Here is a 27,958-nt window from a genome sequence, read left to right on the forward strand (position 1 = left end):
GATAAAGGAGGAGTAAATATCATTAAAGCCCACAAATTCAGTCTAGTTAGAATACTTGGCTTGTTAAACAAACAAACAAAAAAATCAATACCTCTGTTTGCAATTAATTGAATCGATGTTCTATACAGAGGCTAAGAGAGTCAAATAACCAGCTCAGAAAAACAAACAAACAAACAGACAGCATAAGCCGAGAAGGAAATCGTCAACAACTTTGCATTATTAAGGAACAAGGAGCTACAGCAGTGATATTAGAAATAGTAAATGAGAACATTAGTACTTCATAGGTTGAAAATTAGCAATGACTTGAAACACTGAGAAAAAAATAAAATAAATCAAGCATGTTGATTTTTAAATGAAAAATGCTTTATGACCTGGAAAAGAAACCCTAACGTAAACTGAATGATGAGGTAAAAGGAAAGACGACAGAAAAAAGAAAAAAAGACCAAACCTATGGAGAACCTATATATATATATATATATATATATATATATATAAATATAAAGAGTAACTGCACACCTAACCCCCAAATCCAACCTGAAGAATATCCTGAACTGCTAATCCTTACCCCACCCCCCCAGCATTGTATAAATACACAGGGACATCACAAACATTGGCCTTCCATAAATACTTCCAGACACTACACTCCATGCTACTAATGTAGGCCGCCTACACACTGCAGTCACAGGTTGAGTATCCGTGTGTCAGTTTGAGGTCATATTGTGCTTGTATATGCAAACTTTTTTTTTTTTTTACTTTTTATATTTTTAATATCTGAAGGGTTAATTAAGATAACGTGACGTCTAATCGGAGTGGAACTTGGGGTGTGGGTGGTCGGTGTGTATGAACAAATAAAAAGGGACAAGACAAGAAACATTAAACCAAGGGTGCTAGAATGAGTGTGTACATCAGCTTTATGACTATATCTTGTACAATAGTAATAATAACAATAATAATAATAATAATATGTTAGGGGATGAGAATTCGAGAGATAAGTACAAAGAGAAAAAGAAGGATGAATCTGAAATGTTGCTAAATTAAAAGGGCTAGGGGAATTCACTTCCTGTTCTTGGGAGATGGCCAGTTGCCACGCCTCTCACCCCGATTGGCCCCTCCGTTACCCGAAACACCACCTGGTCCACCACTGGGTGGTGGACCTCTGGGACCTCGACCACCACTGCCACCAGCACCGACCCTCCGGTTCTGCCTTTCCATTCCAGGCCGCTGGCTGGAGAAGCTCCTCTTATTGGCAGAAGATTCTTTAGTAGTTATCTCTCGGTCGACACCTCCTCCCCCTCCACCACTTCCTCTTCCTGAAGGATGGTGATGGTGATAGGAGGGATAGGATTTTCCACCTCCTCCACCACCTCCTCCTCCACCACCACCACCACCACCACCACCTTCCCTATCACGAAATTCTGCAAAGTCACTGCTTTCGGAGGCAGTTTCCCATTCCTCGTTAGCCTGGTCAGAGTTCTGGTTGGAGACGTCTGGAGATTTGGCACCACCGGTCTGGTTGTGGTTATGGTGGTGCTGAGAATGGGACATGCCGGAGTTTCCGTGGTGGTAATGGTGGTGGTGGTGACTATTTAAATTCATGTTCCCACCCCCAAGATAGCTGCTATTGTTATTGGTGGTTGCGGAGATGTTGTGATTTGTATTCGCGACGCCGGCGGTAGTGGGTACGTTTGGTGTTCCGTCTTGCATTGAATTCTGGGCTGGAGGAGCTGACTGAGGTTGCCCACCCACGGCTTCGATTATGCCACTACTTCCGTTGATGCGCGCGTTCTCTCGCTCCTGTTTGAGCCGGCGGAACCTGGGGGGCTTGTCTTGTTGATGTTGGGATCGCGCATGGCGCCTGCGACGAGGAGGGCGCTCGAATCCTCTATGGAGAACGTTTTGTCCATCCGCATTGGGCAAAAGAACTGGTTTGGGTCCAGAGGAATTTGAATTGGTGTTGTTTAAGGTTTGGGGGGCACTGCCATTTTCGTTGCCCAACTGAGCAGGTGTGGGCACCGTAGGGCCAGAGATTAATGGAGCATTCACACCCTGGATCTGAGACTGCACCTGGTCAGTAAGCTTCTCTTTCTTTTCTCCATTAGATCCATGGCTATGTTCTTTTATCACAGAAGGCTGCTGGGGTGCGTGTTGCTTTCTGGCCGATGAAGATGATTTAGCAGACATACCTTGAGAAGAAGAACCAGGCCCAGAACGGTGGCCGCCAGACATACCTCCTCCACCGCCTGAATTTCTGTAGACACCCCCTCCAGCTGCACCTCCACCACGGCCACGTCGAGACGGCACTCCCCTAGGGGTGAACACTCTGGTCTGGGTGTTTCTTGGTGGTGCTGACGATGATGCATTGCCCACACCTAGATTCTCTCCTCCTGTTCCTTTCTTGGTAGTTGGCTTGTGATCCTCCTTGTCAGAGTGTGCAAGGTCACTAGCAGCACTCTCGCTGCCCGTCTCAGAGCCCCTTTGCCGCCTTCTTTTCGGCACTTCTTCATACTCCGAGCCCTCACTTCGGGTTTCGCTGTGGTTCCTGGCACGTCCAGGGTTTGGTTGAGAGCCTCCCTGGCCATGTCTGCCAGATGATCCCTCTCTCTTATGGTCTTGGTTAGAGGACCCGTGCTGATAGCCGCTGTTGGGAATGGATCTGTAGTCTCGACTGCTTCTGCCCCCTGCCCTACCACGTGCACTGCCTGCATAACTGCCCCTGTAACCTCTGCCTCGACCAAAGAACTCACCCCTTCCACGGCTCGATCGGCTTCCTCTGGAAGACCCTGCATGGTACGTACCGCCCCCTGGATTGGCACTAGTCTCATAGGAATGCTCTCTGACTCTCCGAGGTGGAACTGAAGAGCCAGTGGCATGGACAGAGTTTTCTCCTTCTTTGGACGCTTTACCCATACCTCCTCCGGCACCTCGCTCCTTGCCACCATTTCTTAGCTTTCCTGGTGGAGCGCTTTCATCTTTCCCAGAAGGTCCAGATGAGCCTTGAGAACTGGAGACAGATGCTTGCTTAGCTGATGCTTGATTGGCATCATGGTCTTTATCTTTTGCAGACCCTACAGCGTTTTTCACTCCTCCTTCACCCTCACCAATCTCCCTCTTTATCTCCTTCAGCACAGGACGCTTAATAGGACCCATCCGCTTGTTGGGGTTCCCACCTCCTGACTGAACAGGAGGCTTATCGATCTGACTGTTCAATTCTTCCCCTCCAGTGTTTCCACCCATCCCAGAGCCCCCCTTTCTGTTATGTCCAGGTCCGCCACTTGCACTACTGCTTCCGGGCCTTGGGCCCCACTGAGTTTCAGTCTTTTGCTCCCGACCACGAGAGTTAGATTTGGGATGGTGGTGCTGCTGCACTGGATGCTGGGAGGGCTGTGTGTGAGGGTAGGTACTGCCCGTTTTGTCCTGTTTCCGTCCACCAACCCCTCTATGTCCGTTGTCATGCTCATGCTGGGGTGGGGGGTGATGTAGTGCTTGCTTTCCACTGCCGTCCTCTCTGGCTGAAGAGGAGGAGGAAGAAGAAGAGCAGGAGGAAGAAAGGCCTGGCTGGGCAAGTGGAGGAGAGGTTTCAGGCTTCTTGGGCTCTGCTGCTCTATCCCGCTCTCTACTGTTCTCTTGTTTGTGTGGAAGGAGAGTGTAATGCGGGGGAAGAGTGTGATGATGCTGCAAATGGAGATTGTTTTCCAAAGGGGCGAGTTCAGCACGGCCATTGCGGTCAAATTGCGGATGTGGAGCACCCCAAATCGGACTCGGCTGGCCACCCTGTTGAGCCTCATCTTGATGGCCAAAGCCGCGATGCTCTCCAGCACTATTAACCCTCTGCTGTGGATGAGAAACCACCCGGGATGCATTATCTGGGAAGCTGCTGTAATTTCCACGCCCTCCCAAGAAGGGCTGGTGATGGCCAGCTTGAGTCCCCACAGGGGATATCGCCTGATCGGTGGAGCCAGAAGAAGAGTTAGGGCCCACAATAGGCGGTTGAATGGAACCTGTTCCTCCGTCTCGACCGCGCACTGGAGGAGTGTCACTCCTGGTGAACATAAAAGGCAAAACTATTATCATTATGATTACATTGTAAAGTGTTCATCTCTAATTTCATTGTTGATAATTATAAAAAAAAAAAAAATTCTCATGCTGCCTGAAACTGAGCCCAGGTATCAAATCCATAACTTAAGCCTTTACCTGGAACCTTTGACCATGTCCTCCTCCTCCAGAGCTTGTTTCTGCCTTAAGGGAGAACTTAAGGTGCGAGCCTCTCCGCCCCCCGAAAAAACCTCTGGTCCCCAAGCCAGTTTAGGATCCATGGGTGGTGTGCCACGATGAGAATGAGGGGGGCCTCCATGTTGCTGCCTATCAAACTGCTCTGAGCCAGAGCCACCAGAATCTGAGCGCTCCCGACTCATTAGGCCTTAAAAAAATAGAACAAAGTGTAAATGTCTACAATACTACAGTACAATATAGACTGTATAAATATTAAATCGATTAAACAAACCAGTGGGGTGCATGCTGGCTGGATAGTAATCCATGGGTGGAGGGCGCCCCTGCATCATGCGAGGGTCCATGTAGGGCATCATCATCCACCGAGGATCAAAGTTTATGGGCAGGGGCGGAGGGCGTCCCATGGAGCCAGGTGGGTATAGGGCAGGCTGTTTAGGGCCTGCCTGTGGTGTGGCACCGGGAGTCGGGCCCTGCTGAGGTGCTTGAGACTGGAGCTGGACTTGGGCAGCCTGGCTGTGCTGCTGCTGCCACTGCTGCTGCTGTTTCAGGAGCTGTTCCTACGTGCAAAAACATTTCACTCATTTGCCAATTGCCAGTTGTGCAAGATCCACACTACGGTAAAATATGAGCTTAATTGTATGTTGTACAGGAAGTCCCTGACTTACGAACAAGTTTCGTTTCAGGACCACGTTCGTAAGTCCGATATGTTCTTAAGTCCAACAAAGTGAGTCTTGTACGACTTTGACACAAATATACAACGAGAAGCATACTAGCCCACTAAATTAACTAAATCTTTGTCCCCTTTTCCCACACTGCCATCACCAAAAACCCTAATTGTGCCTCTGGAAATAAATTTCACTGGTCAAATATAACCAAGTACCACTGTATGCAGCCTGCAGATCGGGGCGGGGCTGAATCTGGAGCGAAGCTGCAAGTGTCACCCCGCCCACATGCCTTCTCATTGGTTGTAGGCAAATTAATAATATCGAGACATGTAACTCCCACAACTCTTCTCATTGGTGGCAAAGTAATGATGTTGAAACCTTTATTTCTGGTGTTCTTTACTGCATGGTAAGTGGGTGCACCTGCTCCATTTTATGTGTAACTTGGTTATTTGTTACAGTTAAATTGTTAAATTTAGCGGTTAAAGTTTTTTGTGTGCTTTTTAATGCATATGAGATGATGTGTCTTCCCCAGTGCATGTGTGATATGTCATATAGTTTCCATCTATAAATGTTAGTAATTCATGCATATATATATATATATATATATATATATATATATATATATATATATATATATATATATATATATATATACATACAATTTGCCGCCTGTCGCAGATAATGTTTCACTGTAAACGAGCCTCTATGTAATAAGTGTATATCTTTATTAAAACAGTAACTGTAAAGGGACTAACATTACTCAGTTTGTTTAAATGAATTTTTTTTTTTTCTCAGTACATTAACTTAAAGATAAGATAAGTCTTTATTAATCCAGTTTTTCCAGTGGCTGAATATTAAAAAAGATACAAATACAATAGGGGAAAAAAAAACCACCATATTAAAATGGAAAAAAATAGAGAGAGAGAGAAAACTAAAAAACTACAGACTGTACAGAAAAGAGCAAAATTGTCTATTGTACATTTATGTTATTGCACCCACGATTATATTGCACATAATACTTGATATTGCACATAGAGTAGTAATGATATAGCACACCAGATATATATATATAAATATTGCACATGATTTTTATAATATTGTATAATTAGTGGTTTTGCATGTAATTGTTATTGTAATAGTATTGCACTGTGTATCAGAGCATGATAAAGCTCTATTGATTATTCTGTCATGGCAGCTCCCGAATGAAGGGGGAGGAGTTACAGAGCTTAATTGCCACTGATATAAATGATGTCCTGTGGCATTCAGTTTTAGACTTTGTGGCTGAACTTGCTCCTGTATGACATCAGTGACTCATGTAGGGGTGATGTATTGTCCATGTATTCTCAGTTTAATTTTTAATGTAGTGATTTAACTTGTACTTTGAAAGAGCAAAATGTTAGGATTTGTTTCTGAGACTAAAAACTTAATTATAACAACTATATATGCAACTTCTATTTATGCACAGTTTAAATCATTTGATACTAAAACCAATGATCTATTTCTTTTATTTGCAGATCCTTGATGTTGACATCCCCATTAATATTCCCTGTGCACCACATTTTCTATTTAGTTTAGCTTGTTTTCTTTTGCTGTTATTTTCTAACCCTTACGCTACCCATCAATTCTCTGTTTTCTTTACATAACCCAAGGGCTCTTTTAAGAGCCATTTTCCTTGCAAACATGCACAAAACAGTGCTAAGCAAGGGGCGATGTGAGGAGTATTTAAAAGACTACTGCAGCAATTGCCCTTTCTGCCTATACACCGGTATGCCACAGTTGGTGTACTATCACATCAAAAACCATTTCCAGTTGGCAGTGCACCAAGATGGTGAGTTTAATATTTTTGCTTTTGTCACTTTAGGTTGTTTACTATGGTGCCAAACCAGCCAGTAATGCTCTGTGCATAATTTTTAAGTATGTCTGTGTATGTCTGATTTTTAAGTATGAATACTGTGTGAACAATATGGTACAAAAAATCATTTAAATAAATAAATGTAAAAGCATTTAAAATAATAGTTTTTTTAAGGTAGATTGACTGTGTTCCTGGCTACATCAACGGGGCCTTCCACGACAACATTTCAGCAACAACTGTGGCATCCCACCTTCGTCGCTTGTCTGTTGTTTATTAGCAATTTCCCTCTGAGATTAATAAAGTTATTTGAATTTTGAATCTTTGTCTTGATGGCAAGTTAATACAGCTGATGTTTTTTTGTTTTTTTACTAGATTTTGATCCAGTATAGAACAAATGTATTAGAAATGTTTACAATTCCAGTAATTCCTGAGCTTTGCAACCACAGGGGACTTTGATTTTACAGAGGTGAGTAAAAACTCTAATGTATATTTGCCTTATAAATAGAAAGTAATTACAAAGTATTATTTTTTTTTTAGGAGATGGTGGTGTTACTTCTTTTGGAGAATTTCACCTTGAGGTTTATTGTCTTTCCTTTATTTCTCCAACATTTTATGAACTAGCACTAAACTTTTTGCTGAGGTTCTACTTTTACATTATACGTACTAGGCCTGTGCAATATAATAAAAACGATTGAAGTATTGTAAATGTACATATTGCGATTGCCTAATCGCTTCAGTTTTTAATCTATTTAAGGTCATGAACAAAAGCACAAATACTTTGCACGTTTAATAAGAATGAGTAAATATTTTACTTTTAAAGGCGTGGCACTTATTATTTTAAAAACTTTTATTTACATAATATAAACATACCTCTCCTTTACTACATTTCATCACAGGTCTGAAGAAGAAAGACGTGCAACAAAAAGACTCAAGAGGCAAACTGAAAATAACGTAATTTAATTACATTTAATATGACTTTTTTTGTCTTCTCTGCTATCCTTTTTAGGCACAAAAGGCAATCATGACTCCTGAGTTGCAACTTTTGGGTGCAAGTCTCTTAAGTGCTGGAATACTGTCCTGCTTCATTCAAGCAAATTAAGGGTTAAACTTTTTACATATGCTTTCCAGTTACCAATGGAGATCTTGGAAATGATACTCTTGAAAGTAGTGCTACAGGATGGAGATGCTGCCTACATAAATCTTTCGCTTACTTGCAGTTGCTTTAGTGCAATTGTGAACAGGACCCAGTTCAGACACTATGGCTTGACAGTAAGCATCTGTCCAGTTTTTTTTTAAATGTAATTTTGCTTATTGTATTTTTAAAGCTATATCATGGCTAACAATCCTAGATGAGTTCTGCTTTGTGTGTGTGTTTTTGGCTACAGGTGTTGTGAACTGGGAAAATTGGAGTGAAACATCAAGGGCTGAATTATGAGTGTCTTTTGAAATGAAAGAATGTAAAATGTGTAAAACGTTATTCAAGACCTGCTTAGGTTATTACGGAAATGGGAAACATGGTTGCCTTAGAGGATTTTATGATGGCACAGAGGACCCAGACTGCTGTTTCACGTGCCATTATTAGACTGGGAGGGAGAATTAATGCTTGACCACAGAGAGATGTAAAAATAATTGCTTTCTCCTCTATCAGAAATAACTGTAAACAGTATGTTAAAAAAATTACAGTGAAATTCATTTATGTGTCATCATAATTCATTCATGTGTCAAATGTTTGTATTTATAAACAATTCTGATTTTTAACAACCTTTTTCTATTTATTAATTTAATAACAAGGACAGTGGATACTTTTGCTGAGAATATTCCACATTTATGTATTTTATTAACAATATTTTAAAAAAGCTGTAAATAAACTCGATTGGTTGACATTTTGATTTATAGTTACAGATTGCCAAAAAATGGAATAATTAAACAGCGGAAAGATAAGTCTCGCTTGTAAAAGTATGTAACCTTGAACCACAAACCTGTCAAAAGTGTACATTTTTTAAAAATAAATTAATGAGATTTGTACGCATCTGAAAGTTGAATAAATAAGCAAACGACTCAGCATTTGTATAAAATGTATAATTCATAAGTATGGTTCCCAACGGCATTTCCTGTTTATCGTGGCAGCGATTTCAATCCATTTCACTAACCAATGAGAGGAGTTGTGGGAGGAATGTTCCGTCGATGTCATTAATTTACTTACAACCAATGAGAACCTATGTGGGCGGGCGACACGTGCAGCCCGCCCCAGATTCAGCCCCGCCCCGATCTGCATGCTGCAGACAGGGGCTTCTCAATGGCTACGTTTACACTGCAGGTCTCGATGCCTAATTCTGATTTGTTGCCTATAGCTGATTTTTTTTTGCCCGTCTGTGTACGCGTTTTTTCAACTATGACTCATATCCGATACACGTGTTTACACTTGCCATATCATCTGAAACATCGCGCATACCTAAAGGGAGGTTCTTGCGCTACACACTAGCCAAGATAAACGAAGATGAAGTATGCTTGACGCTCTGCGATATATGCAAAGTTCGCGAAACGTCACCATGGTTTTAAAACGGAGGAGAATTAAAAAAAAAAAAAAAAAACGACATAATTGCAGCCTGCATATATGCTTTATTAACCAAATACTGATTTCTTAATGTTATTTAGCCCAAATAAGCATTAAAAAGAGGGGGGGCTGGGTGCTTTTCCTTTTCCATGTCACCTGTGATGTTATAATTCCACACACGCTTCCACCAGAGAACAACATTACAGCAATAAACAGCGAAGAAGTCGCAGTTTTAATGACGTACAGAACGCAATGATTCAGGAAATCCAATCTGTCTGTTTACACGACAATCACATTAGCACATATCTGATTTATATCCACATATGAAGGAGGCCTGAAACCGATCTCCAAATACCGGAATGCATGCGTTTTTTTTGTCTATTACACAGACATAGAACATATCCGATATGTGTCACATATGAGCAAAAAATCGCAACTGGGTCATATTTACCCGACAGTGTAAACGTAGCCAATATAACAGCTCTGAGACAAAGCACTTCAGAGACAACATTGTTTTCCACTGCATTGGACTGTGAACTCTGTTTTGTTGAGGATTTTTCGAAATTAGGATTATTTACCATCAGGACTGCTTCACAGGACAGACATTTTCTATTATCGCTCTTCCAGACTGAATCAGTAAAACTGGTAAGGCCGACTTATTTCTCATTACTCCCCCGTTTAGACATAAAGCAAAGAATTAGAGAACACAAAACATCTAAAGAACAAACACAAACCTGCTGTTGCCTCTGGAAACGAGGTGGGAGGGACTTCTGATACTTGGAAAAGCCCTGGCCAGGCATTCCACCCCCTGGCCGTCCAGTTCCCCCTGTAACTGCCTCTACCTTCACTGTCTCGTCTGCACTTCTACTGCTGCGAACGTGAGCGCTGCTCGACACGGGCTCCTCCTTTACTTCACCTGGTCCTGGGACGTCTTGAGGTTGCTGATGCTGAGGGACAGGAGGATGAGGGACCTGCTGCGTCTCTGAAACGGACAAATAACAGGAAGTTAATTAATTTCAACTTTATGTTAAGAGACTTCATATGACATTTAAGAAACATGAGTTAAGACTTACCAGCATTAGAGTCATAGCTGCTGTTGCTCCCGGCCCTTTGTCTGTTATTAGCTGTTAGCACCAGTGTAGCGCCACCCAACTGAGCAGATGCGAGTGGCGGTTCCTCCGTGTCCACACAGGGTGAAGGGGGCTGACTGGTGCTGGATGAAGAAGCTGAAGCTGTGAGGGAAGGAGTGGGGCTGTTCACAGGAACATCGACAGCAGCATTCGGCATCTGCGGCGGCGGTTGTTGTTGTTGCTGCTGCTGCTGTGGCTGCTGTTGTTGCTGCTGCTGTTGGTGGTGTTTCTCATCCAGCCTCTTCAACTTTTCCGCGCAAGCAGCCCGGCGCTCTTCTTCCATCCTACGCTCCTCTTCCTCGCGGCGGCGCCGGGCACGCTCCACCGCCGCTGATATCTCTGACGATGACTGCTTCCTCCGCTGACGCCACGTCTCATCTTCGTCTTCACCCTGCCCTTGGTTTGGCTGGGCGTTCGAAGGAGGAGGTGTAGGTCCCTTCTGCTGTTGCGCCTGAACGCCAGGCGGCTTCTGGGGGGCTGACTGGTTTGAGGCCCGCTCCTGCTGACAGACGAATTGTACGTGATCCAAAGCTCATCCATACATACTGCCTCCAACACCATGACGATGGTCATGTTAGGGGGCAGACGTTATAGACTATAAACTTTTACATAATGATATATCCCAAAACTTGTCAAAGTGATACAAAGTCCAGTTGACAAAGTAAAATCCTTAATTTTGTAAACGGACTCATCAATACCTCCAGAGCGGGGGGGGGCGGATGTGTCATGTGGGTCTTACCTGGTAGGGTCCGGCACTAGTCTGACCCCCCCAGCCGCTTCCTCCCTCCTCGGCCCAGTTTGGCTTGCCGGAGGGTGCTGGGGTGACCTCATCAGCAGGTACAGGAGGTGTCTGCCTCGCATCGCCTCCGCTCTCGGACGTCCAGGAACGTGAACTCGGAGCAGGTCCGTCTTGGGATTTCTGCTGCTCCCTGTGTTCCCTTAAAATGGTCAAACAGGCATTAAAATTCTAAATCAATTCATCATCTAAATAAATCACTCACATACAATGTAGCTCTTCTGAGAAACGTACAGAATTCCATTCCGGCTTTCAGCCTCTTCTTCATCCCCATCATCTTCACCTTCATCATCGCTGAACTTTAACTTGGCAGAGTAGTCAATCTCCTCTTGCGCCCCTAATTAAAGCAAAAAATAAACAAATACATTAAGCTTACAAAAATGCTTTAAAACTAAACAGGAAATCAAAGAGCTTAAAACATCTTCATGCACTCTCCTTACCAGCCCATCCTTCGTCTCCATCATGGTCTAGCTCATCCAGCTCCTTGAGGTCATCCTGCTTTAGGATAGAGGGGCGTTTAACCATCTCACCACGGGGGCCACCGGGTGGTCTCCCCTCTGGTCCAGGCCCACCCTGTGAACGAGAGAATCTAAGAAGAAACAGAGAGAAAGAGAACTGTTAAGAGTTGAAAGCTGAACTGGAATTGATAGCAGGTCCAATTAAGCAAATATCACACGAGACGGGGTGCTGCTGTGGCTGCATATCAGCACGGCTGTGATGCAGACGTGGGCACATAAATGGAAAGCTAGCGCCTTATGTAGGGTGTAAAATCACTTGTTCCACACACCAAGTAGTGTCCTTTACTTTCTTTCGACACGCCAGCTTCTATGGCTATATCCATTTTTCAGTTTCCAATTAGTGTCCTAGACTAGGGATTAGACAGGGATTTGGGATTCAGCCTAAAGACAGTTTAATAACATGCTTCTTTAGTTCAATTAAATCATGAAAATTAGCCATTAAAATGATTCAATAATTTCAAGGCAAAAACAATCCCTACTATCCGTCATCACAAAAATGAGGACGGGTTTCTCAAGGCTTCTTCCTACAGACATCTCGGGGAATATTTTCTTGCCACCATTTGAACATTTTGATTATACATACTTTACACGTAAGTAAATATTTTCTTAAACATTTCATACACATTTTCATAATTTTCAGATTCTGTAGAGCTGTTTTGCGACAATGACCAGTCTTAACAAGCGCTATACAAATAAACCCGAATTAAATAAAATTTAATCTTACCTAGGGGCCTCACTAGGTGCTGGAAACCTGTACGGCCCTTGTGGACCGAACGGTGGTGGAAAGGGCAAGTATGGTGGGTACATCTAAAAACAAACAGAAAAAAATGAATTCAAGTACACGTAGTCCCTGACTTACGAACAGGTTCCATTCTAGAAGCATGTTCGCAAGTCAGATTTGTTCTTTAGTTGGTCAAAATGAGTCTTGTACAACTTCGACAAGAATATAGAATGTAAAGCATACCAATCCACTTGACTAAATCTCTGTCCCCTTTCCCTGATATCAAACATTTCTTACCACGCCTAAGGAAATAAATCTCACAAAATTGAGAAATGTAACAGTGTTGTCTCTGCGCCTTTAAATTGTGAGGGGAATCCCAGGCACTATTTTGTCTCAGAGCCGTTGTCCACTATATTGGACTGTAGAGTCTGTATTGTTGAGGATTTTCCGAAATTAGGATCATTCACCATCAGGACAGCTTTACAAGACATTTTCTAGCTCATGCTCCCGGACTAATTCATTGAAACCGATGAGGCCGACTACTTTCTCCCGCACACACAGACATGCAAAACTTTGGACATTTACATTTACTTACACACTGAAAATATTGTATAGAATTGTAAATATAGGTATCTGGTGCACTGCAGTGTCTGTTTTTTTACGTACAAATACACGTGAGCTACTTCCACGATTGAACCTTGACATATAACCACGGTGCGTTCGTATCTGTGGAAAATTTGTAACTATAAATAGAGCAAGTCCCAATGTTGTTAAATAGATTTGCCAAACACTGTACAAACGGTATTTACGTGACACTTTAAAAGGATCTACTTTACATAATTTATATCTTACTACATTAATAAGGCATTGCAAGTACAAGAACACCACAGGTAGCATCATTAGCGAATGACATGCTGTTGTCAATTCATGTAGATGATTAAAACGCCAGTATTTTTCCCAAATGACCGAAAGCTATGTGGTACTCACAAAGGGAGGCATGATTCCTCTGTAAGCAGGGAACTGCGGGCCAACCGGAGGCTGGGGGAGGGGAAGGGTGGGGCTACCTGAAGGCGGGTTTCTAGGTGGCCCATGGGGGGGATTCTGAAGTAGAGGGGCCCCATGCGCGCCCTCCATTCCCATGGCTCCTCCAACACCGCCCTCCGCTACCCCCTCCCCAGCTATGGTGGGCGCCAGTCCGCGGCCCCCACCATCCCGCCAACTCGTCACATCTGGATTAGAAAGGGTTGGATTATTCATGATGAAATCTGATCCGCATCCTCACGCAGCAAGGCACAACGGCTTGGAGATCACAGCCATTACAGTAAAAGAAAGAAAAAAGCGTGAGGTACTTACTCTGGGGGCGGAGGCTTGGTCCTGGCCCATACCACTGATCTGCAGTGGCCTGTTCTTTGCCAGCTTTGTCCTGGTCGCCCGCCGCCTGCAGGGTGGGAAATTCCTCGCGAGAGAATGGCGACGGTTGGTTTGATCCCTTTCCACCTAAACAGGGGGTGAGTAAGTAGCCGTTATAGCAGTGAGGTATTCATGTCAGAGAGGGAAAGAATTAAATAAAAATATATGAAACTTATATATTGCTATATATGAAAGCAACACAGAAGTTTAAAAAGTGTTTATAAATCATTCAAATAGAAAAATTGCTCTGTAGCAGATCAGTGTGTTCGTTTCTGGGCTTGTCACCTTTTTAAAAAGGCACTTAATGAGCTATACATAATTTAATAACAAAAAGCGGTCAAGTCGACTGGGGAGAAGAGAAAGGCTTATTAATATTAAATTGCAACTGAAGTGTTTCTTTACTAAATGTTTACAATTTATTTATTCTTTTGTTCGGAGGAACCAGAACTCACCATCTCCTTGTACTCCAAGTGTAACACTGGCCTGAGCCCAGGACCTTGTCCCTGCGGCGGTAGCTGTAGTTGGGGCCTAGAAAGCACAAACACCTGAATGTTACAAGCTGTGTGCGTCACAGGAGTAACAGACGAATCCATTTGTCGAAATGAATTAGAATGTGTTTGGTTTTAAAATTAGGCAGTAAATGTGGAAATGTTTTGTGAATCCGTAAGAAGGAGCAGCACCTCTTGAGCCGGAGGGGTTTTCGGCAGGCTCGGCGGCGCAGGTGTCTGTGAAACCGCAGGCTGCTGCGACTCCGGCTGCGGTGCTGACGATACATCGGTACTGCAGGGATAAGAGACGCTTTTCAATATCATAAAACATGATCTCTATCATTAAAAAAAAAAAAAACTTTCTACTCACTCTCGCTTACATTATGATAAAATTATCTATACATATAATAAAACTGTAAAGTTGGCATGTCTGTACATTAAAGATATTTATGAAAATTTGTGGGGACATAAGATGAGTAATAAAACACATCAGAATGTTTTTTGGAATTTTTGTTTGTGCACACATCATGTAAAAACTACTAAACAAATATTAGGGTTTTCACAGGTGTATGTGTCCGAGCTTAGGTAACATACAGACCTTGTTTCAACTTAAATGGAAAAAAAAAGCCATGTGTAAAAAATCAAGCTGTAAAAATTTTTTTTATACGCGCTTGTGAGCAATTGAAATCTACTTAATAAACGCGATCTCACCTTCATTCTGCGATGAATGTTTTTTTCTTTTGCGCGCGTGCGAGTGTGCAATTAAATAATGTCGAGGACACAGCTATTGTCTATGTATACAAGTTACTGATCTTAATCTTATCAGGAGGTTTTAATGTTAATTTAATTGTGTTAAACGTAAAAAAAAGTAAACCTTAAGAGGATAAAATGTAGACTGATGGTTGTAATTTTTTTGTACTCAAAAAATACGCACACATAACCCTCAGGGTATCACAATTCTGAGTCACAGAAAGTTTTAGTGTTTATCTGATTTAACAAACAAATGTTAACTAATTATTGAGGTCTACATGGTGCACTTTATCTCCATCTCTCACACAACTACACTCATTACAAAAAATAAATAAAAATCACACCTTTAAAAAAGTTTTTACTTTAATCTATACAAGACAGACTTACCTCTTTGGGTCTGCTGATTCTGGCTTGCTTGCCCATCCTGTGCCGTCTTTGGGAACGAGCGAGACGTTGGGGTCGTTGCCTTTGTTCTCCGCCTTCAAACTGGGCAGGTTGGCTGGGGGGGGCATGCGCCGTGCAGAGGCAACTTTACCGAGAGACTGCAAGCCATGACGAGGGGCAACTACAACACAAAGGTGAAATGTGAAAGGGGAGCGTTAAGACATTCTTAAAAAGGCATTATCTTCTAAAGGAGATATAAGCACGTTTTGTACTGCCTGCAGTCACGCAAGAGAAGCCTGGCTAATACCAACGTTGCAATAGTCGGTTTTGGCACAAAATAAAAGCACAAATGACGCTTTCAAGGTCTTTCTTACTTAGAAACGGTTTTACCTTGGACAACAGCTTCAGCTGAAAAAAGCCAACAGGAAGTAAATTTAAATCTCAGTGCTTGAAAACGGTACGTGAATAACAATTACTGGGGCTGCGACATCGCGCACTTATATTTCTGAAAGCAGAGCACTGAACAAGAAAACACAGTTAAGAAACGGGAGACAAGCCTGATCGTGAAAGAGAGCCGAGGAACTAGAGAAAGAGCTGTTTGACGTGTCCTGGAGTTAAAATACTAGCAATCTGAGACGTGAGAGAGAGAAAGAAAATTGATCGATCACATCATCTAAGTCGCATTTTGAATTATGTTTTCCTTTTTTTTAATCCTGAATATGTCAGGACGGCTTTGTTTGGAAGAAAATGATCCGAGTTCAACCAAGACGAGGGAGTGTATCGTGTGTCCAGGCTATTGGTTTTAGTTTTTAGTTTTTTTTCCCGTCAGCGGAGTGCTTCATTACGCCACTGGTGTAACAGTAACTAGTGTTTGTTTTACCTCGATCCATTAACCATAAACGTGCACTAATGAACTTCATCAATACTGCATGTGAAACTTGTGTATTTGTTTTAGAAATTAATTATGGTTTTGGTGTAAAATGAGTTCTCATTCCTCAATCCCACTGAGAAATTACTAGTGTTAGATAAGGAGAAGACGACAGGGCCTTCCCTCCCAATCTCATCCGATTTGCAGCAACAGTTAATCAGTTTTGAGGTGGATGCAAAGCCTGTTCCAAGAACACTGGATGTTACAAACACACACACACCTCGGGCAATTCATCCTAGTCAATAAACGCACCTGTATTCTTTTGAGGAGGTGCGAAGAAACCTGTATGCATTATTACTACACACAGACAGTAACCTGAAACCCTGGAGTAACAAGGTGCCGATCGTAACCACTGCACCGCCTGCGATTAGATTTTTATCCCATTTCAATTCGGCAATAACCCTTAGCAGCATGCTCTCATGTCAAGTTAAAAAAAAGTGTGTAACATTTGCAAAGGCTTGTCTTTGTTCAAGTTTGGATTAAAAAATAATAATAATAAAAAAATGTTATTGGATTCACAATTGTAATATTTTCTTTTAAACCAGGTAGATAAAAAGGAGAGTAATCTTGCAGCTCATCACCAAACACAGAAAAGGATTAAAGCTGAACATCTGAAGGTAAAAAAAAAGAGGGGGGGGGACGACACAGTTTGCACCCTCATCCACATTGATGAAACGTACCGCCCTTTCTAATCAGTTGATACGATATCACAATACCTAGGCGCTAATTCATTAGTACGATAAGTCCCTGACTTAAGAACGAGCACGTTTGTAAGCCGGATTCGTTTGTAAGTCAGACAAGTTTGCACAACGTAAAGCATTAAATAAATAATAATAAAGCAGGTTTGGTGTTTCGGTTCCGCGTTGTACTCTTGCAAGACTGTGCCTTGAAATCGCATTCAGACGACATCATTTAAAGGGAACCCGGAAAGACGTCGAGGGGAGGATAACGGTACAGTGTTTACTGTACGCTTAAATAAAAGAATGCCATTTTGTCACAGAGCTATTGTCCCCTGTGTTGGACTGTAAAGTCTGTTTTGCTAAGGATTTTCCAAACTTAGGATTACTTAGCATCAGGACAGCTTTTTTTTAGCCTCTTGCTAAGGGCCTCATTCTTTCATGAAACCGGTGAGGCCGACTCATTTCTCCCGCATGCCCACACACACAATATACCTGGACATTTTATACATTCACTTACACACTAAATATTGCATATAATTGTAAATATTGGTATCTGGTGCACTGCAGTGTCTATTTTTTGTACAATACACGTGAGCTACTTCTGTAATTAGTTCGTAGATCCGTGGTTGGTTTGCATCTGAGGAAATTCACAACTCGAATGTCTCCAAGTTGGGGACTTACTGTATCATGACTTTACAAACACCTCGATTTAATATTATAATTTTTTTCAATCTTGCTACGATTCCAAAACAAAACAAACAAAAAAGTTTGTACCACTCAGGACGCTGTGCCACCTGTCGACGTGTGAACGGTTTAGAGTGCGCCACCTGTAGGACTTTAGAGCAACTACAACCTTTTCCCCCCAAACACTGAAACCGAAGACTTAGACTTGGTGATGATTGAAGAAGACTTGCGCAGACTGCTGGATTAAAATCAAAGTGTTGCAAAGACTTTGTCATTGAAGGCGAATAATTTAAAAGGATACTAAAAGTCTTTGTCATCAAAAGTCTTTGTCTTCAAAGTGATTTGTAAGTCGTCATCTTTAATCAACAAGTCTTTGTAACTGTGTTTTCATTCAGGAAGTCTTCATAAATCTTCAATTTTAATCAAGAAAACTTCTTAGGCCTTTCTAAGTTTTGTCTCGAAAGAACAAATGTTTTGTAACTCTGTTTTCATTCAAGAAGTATTTGTAAGTCTTTGGTTTCACTCATGATGTCTTCATCGGTCTAGCAACAAAAGAATAGGGGAATTTAAAAAATGTAATTAAAAATTTAAATTTTTAAATTAAATCAAATTAAGATATATATGTTTTAAAAAATATAAATAAATAAATGAAAAAATATTTGGAGTCAGTGTGACCATGTATCAAAACGAATGAATCCAATTTTTTTACTTCCCCTTTCCCTTGTTGCTAATCTGTATGACATTCAGCGGGTCAGACTGCTAACACGAGGCTTAACGTTTTAACATAAAAAAAATAAAATAAAAAAACGGAAAACCCTAACGAGACAATTAATTTCCTCACGCAACAAGATATCGCTTTAACAGTAACAGATGCAAACTGAAACCTAAACCGAACATAAGCGGTGAGCGTTAGATCGACTCGATTTTAATTTGGCTTGTGTTCAAGTAGGATGAGAACAGGCGGAGGGATCAGGGCAGTACAAAGCCTTAGTCCAGGTGCCCAGGGAAGATGATCACCACACACACACACACACACACACACACACGCTGTTTCGTTTTTATTCATTTTATTCACTCAAAAGGATTAGCAGCTGCTGGCGATTTTTTTCTTCTTTCTTTCACTTAACGAGCAAAGAAAGTGAAATCATGCTCATAAACTTTCACACCACAGATTATTTTTCACTAAAACAAAGGTGAGGTGACGCACCACGACGTCTCTTCATCAGAATTGCGCAGTGTAATATTTGAGATGTAAAATTTAAAAAGATTTAAAAAATAATAATAATAAATGAGATACGTACCAACAGGCTTCTGTACTTCAAGGCTCTTTCCTTTGTAGGTATCAAACAGGTTGAGAGACGCATACTTGGTTTTGCCATCCTTCCCCTTTGCTTGTTGCCCAGAGCGCTCTGACATTGCGCTGCACGCTCATTGAGTATGGTGAGCCCTGAGACTGGGAGAAAGAAAGAGAGATAGAAAGAGAAAAAAAAGAAAGAAAGAAAGAACATGTGAGAAAGAGTAGTATAAATGAAGATCATAAAAGTTGCACACAAACTAGAAAAAAAAAAAACGACAGTTACATTTAAACCAATCAACTGCCTTTTAATTCCGTTAAAAAAAAAAGAATCGTTATAAAATGACATCATCAGGACACACTGTTCTAAGAACACCTGTGTGGGTTATCTGTACTTTACACAACGTTTCCAAGCTGACAGTTTTATAGCCAGGGGGGGGAAAAAAAGTATAAATGGGACAAAAAAACAAACAAACCAAAGTTAACCAATTATCGTTCTATCGTGCACAGGCTTAGTTTACCTTGAATTTGGCAGCAGTTTAAAAGATGTTGATCACATGATTATTTTCTTATACACTTTGCATGAATTTGCACAAATTTGCTGAAATCAGTCTCTCTCTCTCTCTTTTTTAAGACTTTTTAAAGACTTCTGGACTGGATTTTCTATCAAAAAAATTTTATCCACAAAAGATACAGTCGACCCCATGCGAAGTTCAATGTTCGCAGTCTCAGATGTTCTATAGAATTTTCCCCTCACAACCTAACTAATAATTACGTGATTTTGCAGAAACCGTCTCTTATGTCTCTTTATCCTGGCAATATTTTTTTCCCTACACGCTAAAATATAAAAAAATATATAATTCACAAAATTTGTAACAAATATGAACATAAACAAAATGTAACAGTATAAATTTTTTACTTCTGTAGAGAGAACACAATCCGTAGGATGGGGAAAAAAACGGCTTGTGATGGCGAATTACTACCGTATTTACCCTATAGTACTTAAATCAAAGAAAACGACAGCGCAGAACAAATGTTTTTCGCTTGTATGAATTACAGTACATATGGGGTAACATCGGTATTTTACATTCTAGCACTACGGAAGACACAGCAGTACAGTGCTATACAATATACAGGATTACCTTTATATTCTTTGTTGTTTTTTTTAAAGAGTAATGTATTAAGCAGTGTTTGAAATGAAATTAAAGTGTTTTGGGAGCATATTCCGGTTTTAAACTTTTTTAAAAAAAAATAGGCATTTATAGGAAATGTATTTTTCCACCACATTCAAAATTTGCGGATTTTCACAACTCTCAGGTGCCGAAGGGCGCAACTGTATTAGAATAATTTGTAATACAGAAAGAAGTCAAATATCAATGCATGACGAGGCACGAAACACAGACCTAGGGACAAAACGCAGCCCATCTAAAACTACACCAATTAAGGATTATTACCGATTTCGTTATTAAGATGTTTATGAAGAGTTTAGGAAGATCATAGGAGGGAGAGAAAAAATAAAAAAAGATGCAGCGTTCGCTGAATAGACGCAAACTGCTTCCCCTTGATGGGAGTGGCCAGTGCCCGGATAACTCCGCCTCCTCTCAGACGAGAGCTGAATAAACCCTCTACTGCTTGAAAAGACGGCACTCTTTACCACCAACACAACACCAGCTGAGAGACTGAAATGTTTTGTCGCTTTCAGTCAGTACAGCTCCACTTACACACACACGCGTGTGCCTTGGTGCGTCATCGTGGTCCACACATTTTACGCTGCGTTTCCCTTTAATCTGTGACTCACTTGTGATTACAAAGCAAAACGAGTGCATTCCGATAAAATGACGGTGATTTAATAATGTTTCTATTTCTATTCATAATGCAACACATCAAAATGACTAATGCTCTTACATGTAAACAAAAAAAAAAAAAAAAAAAATATATATATATATATATATATATATATATATATATATATATAGGTGTAGTTTTATATAGACAGAGAGAGAGAGAGTTTTAAAGCTTGGATGGATTATGTGGACAGACATTACAATGTTCAGCACTGTAGTAGGACTTCTCTATTTATATAACAAATAGTCAATTACTCCTGCTTAAATTAAAACCACATGCGTGAGCAAATACGTTTTTTATCAATCTAAAAACTCAACAGCATATTCTCAACAGCAACAATAAACTAAAACCTTCACTGGCCTCGTTCTGGGTGAGTCAAAAATGATCCGCACTCGGGTTATATTAAAAGTTGGTCTTATCAGCGCTTTCTGTTTAAGGCTACGGTCTCGCCGGACTCTGCTGTGCAGGTGTGAACGTGTTACATCAGTTCATTTGTAACTGCAGTGCGAGCAAAAATGGACGTCTCACCTGTGATTTGCACGGAAGAAGAGCAGCGTGCAGTGCTTAATTTTATTTATTTATTTATTTATTTTAAACCTGCCGAGGACCATAAACAGAAGCGTTTGGATATCTAAACAAAATTTGTAGCGACACTTTAAAGAAGGTGAAAGTTTCTTAAAGAGAATCATTACTGGTGACGAGACATGGATTCGTCACTACGAGCCTGAGAGTAAACGGCATCAGAAACATCTGTGAAAGTCAAAAAAGACTGATGCTTACAGGTTTCTGGGATTCTCAAGCACAAGTATTGGAACATTATCAGGAAAAAGATTGAACAACTTTATTGAAGAGCTGAAGCCTAAACTTTAGATTAAACTCAAAGGACATCCACGTCTGCACACACTGTCGACACTTTGTTTTGAGGTGTTAAAACATCCGCCCTTCCTATAGTCCTGATCTCACTCCGTCTGACTCTCACCCTTTCTGTCAGCCTTAAGAGGACAAAGATCCGATTACAGATTAGATTCAATTTAAGACAGTGGTGCATTCACAGGTGGCTCACAGCACAGAATTTTTTTTTAAATAAAAGGGAATAAATAAATAAACTGTATTGAAAAGCAAGAAAAAAATATGTATTTGTCTTTTTTTAAATATATTTGTTTTTCAGTGCGGATAATTTCTGATTCACCCTCGTAGCTTATCTAACCGGGTTTTTTAATTTTTTTCTTAAACAATTTGGCTAAACTTAACTAAATCCTGAGAAATAAATTAGCTTGTCCGGAACTAACTTGAGTTGTATATCTGACATTTCATTATTTTTTCCTTGGATGGTTAAAAAAAAAACTTTTTTTGACATTAAACTGTTTGTTTTATTTTGTGTGTGGATTCACTGGCACTCTAAAGCAGACAAGACGTTTCAGTGTGAATGTGTGACTTACAGTTTCAGTGCAAATGTGAAGGAGAAAAAAAAGGACTGACACGCTCGATACACACAGCGTGTTATGAAGACACAATCTCAAATATCCCATAATCCCAGACAGGTGGAACAACTGAGCTCAATCGAATCTCATCAGATCAAACAGCAGCGCAGGCATTAAGGCTAAAACCTTAATGTGTGTGTGATGTAAATGTATAGAAAAACTGAGTATGACTTTCACACAGCCAGGACAGATGTGGTTACCATGGCGATGTGTTATAAACGATATTGCGTGCGTGCACGCACGTGCACTAAGAGAGAGAGAGAGAGAGAGAAAGAGAGAGAGAGAGTGAGAGATAGAGGCCGCAGCCATGGCAACACCGGGGTTGATGGTGTGTGTTTCACTGCTCGCCAATAAATCCTACACAGATCTGATTCGGTGTGTACGCTGAATCCTCCCAGTTTATATAATGCTGGCGTGTAGTCTCAGTCACGTGTCATAGAGTAAGCGCTACAACCGCGACTTCTTAAAATAAGCCGACGTTATTTAGAAGAAGCCCTGCGGAGTTTGAAGCTTATTACACTTTACAACCGAAGTAGAAGCATCAAACGTGACAACTATTAAAACACACAATCAGATCTAAATATGTTTTAATATTTAAAAAGAAATACAAATTATATCCTAGCTAGTTATATATACTGTATAATATTAATTTTTTTTCAAAAAAATCAGTAATGCTTTGAGCACCTTCTCCATTCTAAGGTAAATTTTTGTTTCATCACATTCTCATGAAAAAGGAAAAGACGGGAAGCTTTAAAAGTATTCACTCATTCATATAAAAATAACTAAGAAAAAGGAAACAAAAGTGGCACTGTGTGTAAAATAGATTGGCACAACGTCCATGGTTCCTGTGATGGAGAGCCCAAGGTTTCCTGTGACCCTGTACAGGATAAGCAGTATGGAAGATTGATGGATGAATGAACAAACGAGAAGACAACGAAGAAGGAGGAAATCCTCATTTCCAGCTTATGGCTCGCTCCCTGCTTTCACACGGTAAGTCAATTGGTTGTGACTGAATAATTAATTTGAATGCGTCATAATTTCACGGGATTGTGCTGACGTCTTTATTTATTCATTCGTGTACACTCTCTGTTGTCAACAGCAACTCGAACTATTCTGTAAGTTTCTGTGAGCGTCTACTGAATTCTGGAAATTTAATTAAACCGTTCTCCACGTCATTCTGCAGATATACAAGTGCAGTAATCCACGTCAGCGTCAATTATGTGATTAGAATTCAATTTAGTCGAGATTGTTTTTTTTTTTTTCTTTGCACAAATCTCTTGACATCCACCTCGATAAACGACTGAGAATGTCACGCCTCAGTCATAAACACTTGTTTAGCACAGATTAACCTTCCTCAATTTTTTTCTTCATCCTCTCCCTTGTTGTTTAACTGCGGTTGGAATCCATTAGGTTGCATTACCGCCACCTGTAAATCTCTCTCTCTCTCTCTCTCACTCCTTCCCTCTCTCTCCCTCCCTCATCTTCCGGTGTCTTAAAACTGATTTTCCGGTCCCAGCCCTCCTTGAACCACAACAACAACAAAAAAAAAAAAAACTTTAAACGCTTCCTTCCCTGATCTTGTCTCGCCTTGCTCTATGACTTGTCTGCTTTTCTCCTGCACACACCATCCTCTCTACTACATGTTCCCTCGTACATCACATCCATCAGACAGACTGTTTTTCTTTTTCTACTTTGTTGTTTAATGGCGGTTACAATCATTACCGCCAACTGTAGATTTCATTCTCTCTCATTTTCCAGACCTTAAAACGTCTAATGCATCCTTCCACTTGTCCTGTGTCTTCAACTCTTTATCCTGTTCCTCCCCACACTTTCTCGACATGTTTCCCTTTTAGTACCGCTCAGCATCTTTAGATAAAGTTATGTGGGTAGCATCACCACATATGGATCTTTGGCACTCTCTCCTCAACTTCCCTGTCCTCCTTTTCTTCTTATTCATTGTTGTTATTGTTTAACGGCACTTGGAATCCAGCAGACGGGTCACATTATCTCCAAGTGTCGGTCTCATTCTCCCTGATCTTAAAGCTGATTTTCCAGACCAGCATTTCCTTAAAACATCTGGCGCATCCACCCTGATCCTGTCTTGACTTATTCTGGTACTTGAACTCTTTGTCTGCTTTATCCGTCACTTTCACTTACTCTTTCCTATCATTCTTCATGTTTCAATTTCAGTACCACTCAGCATCTTTAGTTAGAGCTCTGTAGGTTGCATCACCAAAACCTATAGATTTTTTTTCTTATGTTCCACCATCTGCAATATTGCATTCACTGATATGCATTCACTTACAATTCTTTTACCACATCTCTTTCTCTCTTGTCAGTTTATCTGTCCTTTAAAGCCAAATTTCCAGACCAGCCTTCTAAACGCTCCTTCCTTTCCCTTACAAACTGTTTTGAAACCGTCACTTAATATCGCGGCTCATTAACCGTACCGTGATTACGTCAGACCGCACGAGCCCTACATCATCACAGCGCCACCGTGTAGCTCGACCACAAAATCCAGAATCCAAACCCACGTTTTTTTAAACACTTATTTTCAATTATTAAAAACAAAACTCACACCTTATCGACACCAAAGCAAAAATAAATAAATAAGAAGGCAAAAAGGGTGAAAACGAGGTCGTGTGAGGGGGCCGGTGGTCGCGCGAGCTCAAGGCCTAACCCTTGTAGCTTAGCAACAAGCTAGCGTTAACGGAAACGCAACGCTGCGACAATACACTAAAGCTTAAACTAGAGCTATTAAAGAAAGATTAAAGATAAACTCCATGCGTAATGATTAAATAATTTTTGACAAATTAAAAAACAAACAAACATGTAAATAGATAAAAACAGTATAATAAAGCAAAAGACAACTGGGTTAGCATTCCTGAGCTAGCGCTTAGGCCTCGGAGCTACCCAGCGGTTTCCTAATAATACTAAAAACAACAATAATAATACAAGTGCTCTAAACATCTAAACTTTTAAAAAAAGAATTGTTTAAAATATTTAAAACAACCAAGGTTAGTGCGCAGTGAAGTGGATTTGCTTAAACGTTAGCCGATAGTATTTTTTTGGTAGTAAATACATAATAGGTGTTAAACTACCCACATTCTCTTAAACAAAACGCCAAAAATACATTTTAAAATAATAATTAATATTACAAAGAAGAAAATAATCACTTTATAAGATTAAGATGCGTACGCTCATTTAGAAGAACAAAACACAAAATGGCGGCCTCGGCTGAAGGCCGTTAGCATCGATGCTAACTCGCATCTAAAATCCGTACTCCTGCTTCTACACATTTTTCCATACACACACGTACAAATAGTTAATAAATATATTTATTTACACATGTACATGTATTGACTACAAAGTTTTCACTTTGAAAAATCCTCTTCGCGTATTAAGTTTCAGAAGTTAGCTTTTTTTCGCTAAGCTGCTAATCATCAAACATGATGCTTTTGGAATAAACATACGCCGTTTCACTTTAATACAAATTAAAACGCTGAAATACATCGTGTGGTCATGAAACTGGTGCTAGTTTTGGTGTTTGTAAGGGTGCGTAACACGTTAAGGAAAGCTGTGCTACCTCAGTGCTATGCTAGCAACAAGCCAGGATAAACAGACTGTATTGACGCTAAAAACGTTTTAGATACAAACTAAAAATAAATATTACTATAAAGATATATATGTATAGCTACATATTCGTGGTTAACCAGAAGTCAGGTAATACCTGTAGCTGTGTAACACACTGAAGCTAACCTGCGCTAATGCTAACGTGAATAAGAAATAAATGCCCGTTTACTGACCTGGTCTTGTTCCGACTCGTCTCGAGGTTGTTTATCGCTGGGATTAGTTTATGAATAAAGCTTAACTTTAGCTAGCTAGCTCCTTTAGCCAGCCCCCTGTGTGTGTGTGTGTGTGTGTAATCAACTAAAGCTCTAATACACAACCAGATCCGGAGCAGCAACAAGCCTCAAGAATAATAATACTACTAATAATAATGATGATAATTTTTTTTCTTATAAAAAAATATTAAATTGGGAACACTGTGTATGAAATGAAGCTTACTTGTACTCCGTTTCTTTCTGTTTTCCCCCAGAACACAAATGAAAAAGGGAAAATAAAATATTACAGAAGTGTAATCGATCCGTCACCTACAAGAGCCGTCAACGGCTACTGAGGCTGTAGCGCAGAGAGGGGCGGAGCGCAAGGCGCGAGTGGGCGGGGCTTAACAAGCAGAAGCTTTGAATCCGCCTGGTGGGCGGGGCTAAACACACCAGATGCAAAGAATACTGTACACCTGAATAAGTGGATTATTTCTAACTTTGGAAATTTCATCTTAGTGAAATAGTGACTATGTACGATCAGACAAATAAACCCACAATACCAGGTGATCTCACCCAAGTCACAAAGTGTTTCATCTCCTTTCATCTGAGAGAAAGTATTATCAGTATTCGCACCCGAACCAGCAGATTTAATTCCTACAACCATCATATTGCTAAACTTTTCACTACGCCACTAAACCACTTACGCCACTTATACCGTTTAACTGTAATACAACACACAATGACAGCATGGTGGCGTAGTGGTTAGCAGTGTGGCATCACACCTCCAGGGTCGAGAGTTCAATTCTCACCTTTGGTCTGTTTGCACGTGCTTAGTGCTCGGTGGGTTTCCTCCCACAGTCCAAAGACATGCAGGTTAGGCTATTGTTCTTCGCAAATGGCCCGTTTTGTGTGTGTTTTCTGTGATGGATTGGCACCCTGTCCAGAGTGTACTCCAACTTGTCCCCAAAGTCTCCTGGGATATTCTCCAGGCCCCCTGCAATCCAGGATAAGTGGTATAAAAGATGAATTTACTTTACTAAAATAGTCGGATTGCAGCTAAACACCGGATTGCCATTCACACATTACACTAATCTGCATGTTTTTGGACGGTGGGGGAAAACCGAAGTACCTGGAGGAAACCCACCAAAGCATGGGGAGAACATGCAAACTCCACACACAGACCCCAAGGCGGGAATCGAACCCCAACCCTAGAGGTGAAAAGGACAGTGCCGCTATATACACACGCAGGCATTGCCACAGAGGACCATTTGATCCATTTAGTTGCTAAGAACCTGTACTATGCAATAACAATAAAGTTCTACCTACATACCTACCACTGATGATAGCGATAAACATAAACATCAAACTTTTCATAACCTAAACAAGAATGTTCCAAAAAGTACATTTTATCGGGCTTCAATAATTTAAAATATTAATTGAAAAAAAAAAAAAAACATCTCATAAAAATATTCTATTTCTAATGAGATTAAAGAAATGACAACTTGAAAATTCTATTTTTAATATTATTCATGAATTCTATAGTTTTACTTTTAAAAATGTAATTTTTTTTGGCACAGTAACAAATCATTTAAATACACTGTCAACTTTTATATTTTAATTTTTTTAATCCCTTCCTAAAGTATCGTCCAAAACCTCTTGCACTCATTAAATCTGATAGAAAACTACAAATCTTCTCTGTTACTGTCTTGACATTCGGATGTGAT

At 40.6% G+C, this 27,958-nt stretch overlaps 1 protein-coding gene across 3 annotated transcripts; it reads right to left on the bottom strand.

The window, feature by feature from the left end:
* Window positions 1–737: 737 nt before the first annotated feature.
* prrc2a (proline-rich coiled-coil 2A) lies at window positions 738–26,578 on the bottom strand. 3 transcript variants are annotated; one of them, XM_053489831.1, is made up of 16 exons: window positions 26,476–26,578; window positions 19,089–19,240; window positions 15,499–15,676; window positions 14,554–14,653; window positions 14,326–14,401; window positions 13,817–13,960; window positions 13,451–13,692; window positions 12,467–12,549; window positions 11,665–11,813; window positions 11,459–11,561; window positions 11,168–11,366; window positions 10,372–10,927; window positions 10,033–10,280; window positions 4,502–4,784; window positions 4,192–4,417; window positions 738–4,039 (listed from the first exon to the last, which is right to left on the bottom strand). In XM_053489831.1, exons 2-16 carry the CDS (start codon window positions 19,201–19,203, stop codon window positions 1,054–1,056), a joined length of 5,688 nt encoding a protein of 1,895 aa, XP_053345806.1. In that variant the 5' UTR covers window positions 19,204–19,240; window positions 26,476–26,578; the 3' UTR covers window positions 738–1,053. The 3 variants fall into 3 exon arrangements, with proteins under 3 accessions (XP_053345806.1, XP_053345804.1, XP_053345805.1); XM_053489829.1 differs by having other exon boundaries at window positions 10,372–10,930; XM_053489830.1 differs by lacking the exon at window positions 26,476–26,578 and adding an exon at window positions 26,214–26,465 and having other exon boundaries at window positions 10,372–10,930.
* Between the last annotated feature and the right edge of the window lie 1,380 nt (window positions 26,579–27,958).

This window comes from Clarias gariepinus, chromosome 28 (genome assembly GCF_024256425.1).
Source record: "Clarias gariepinus isolate MV-2021 ecotype Netherlands chromosome 28, CGAR_prim_01v2, whole genome shotgun sequence".
Taxonomy (NCBI): Eukaryota; Metazoa; Chordata; class Actinopteri; order Siluriformes; family Clariidae; genus Clarias; species Clarias gariepinus.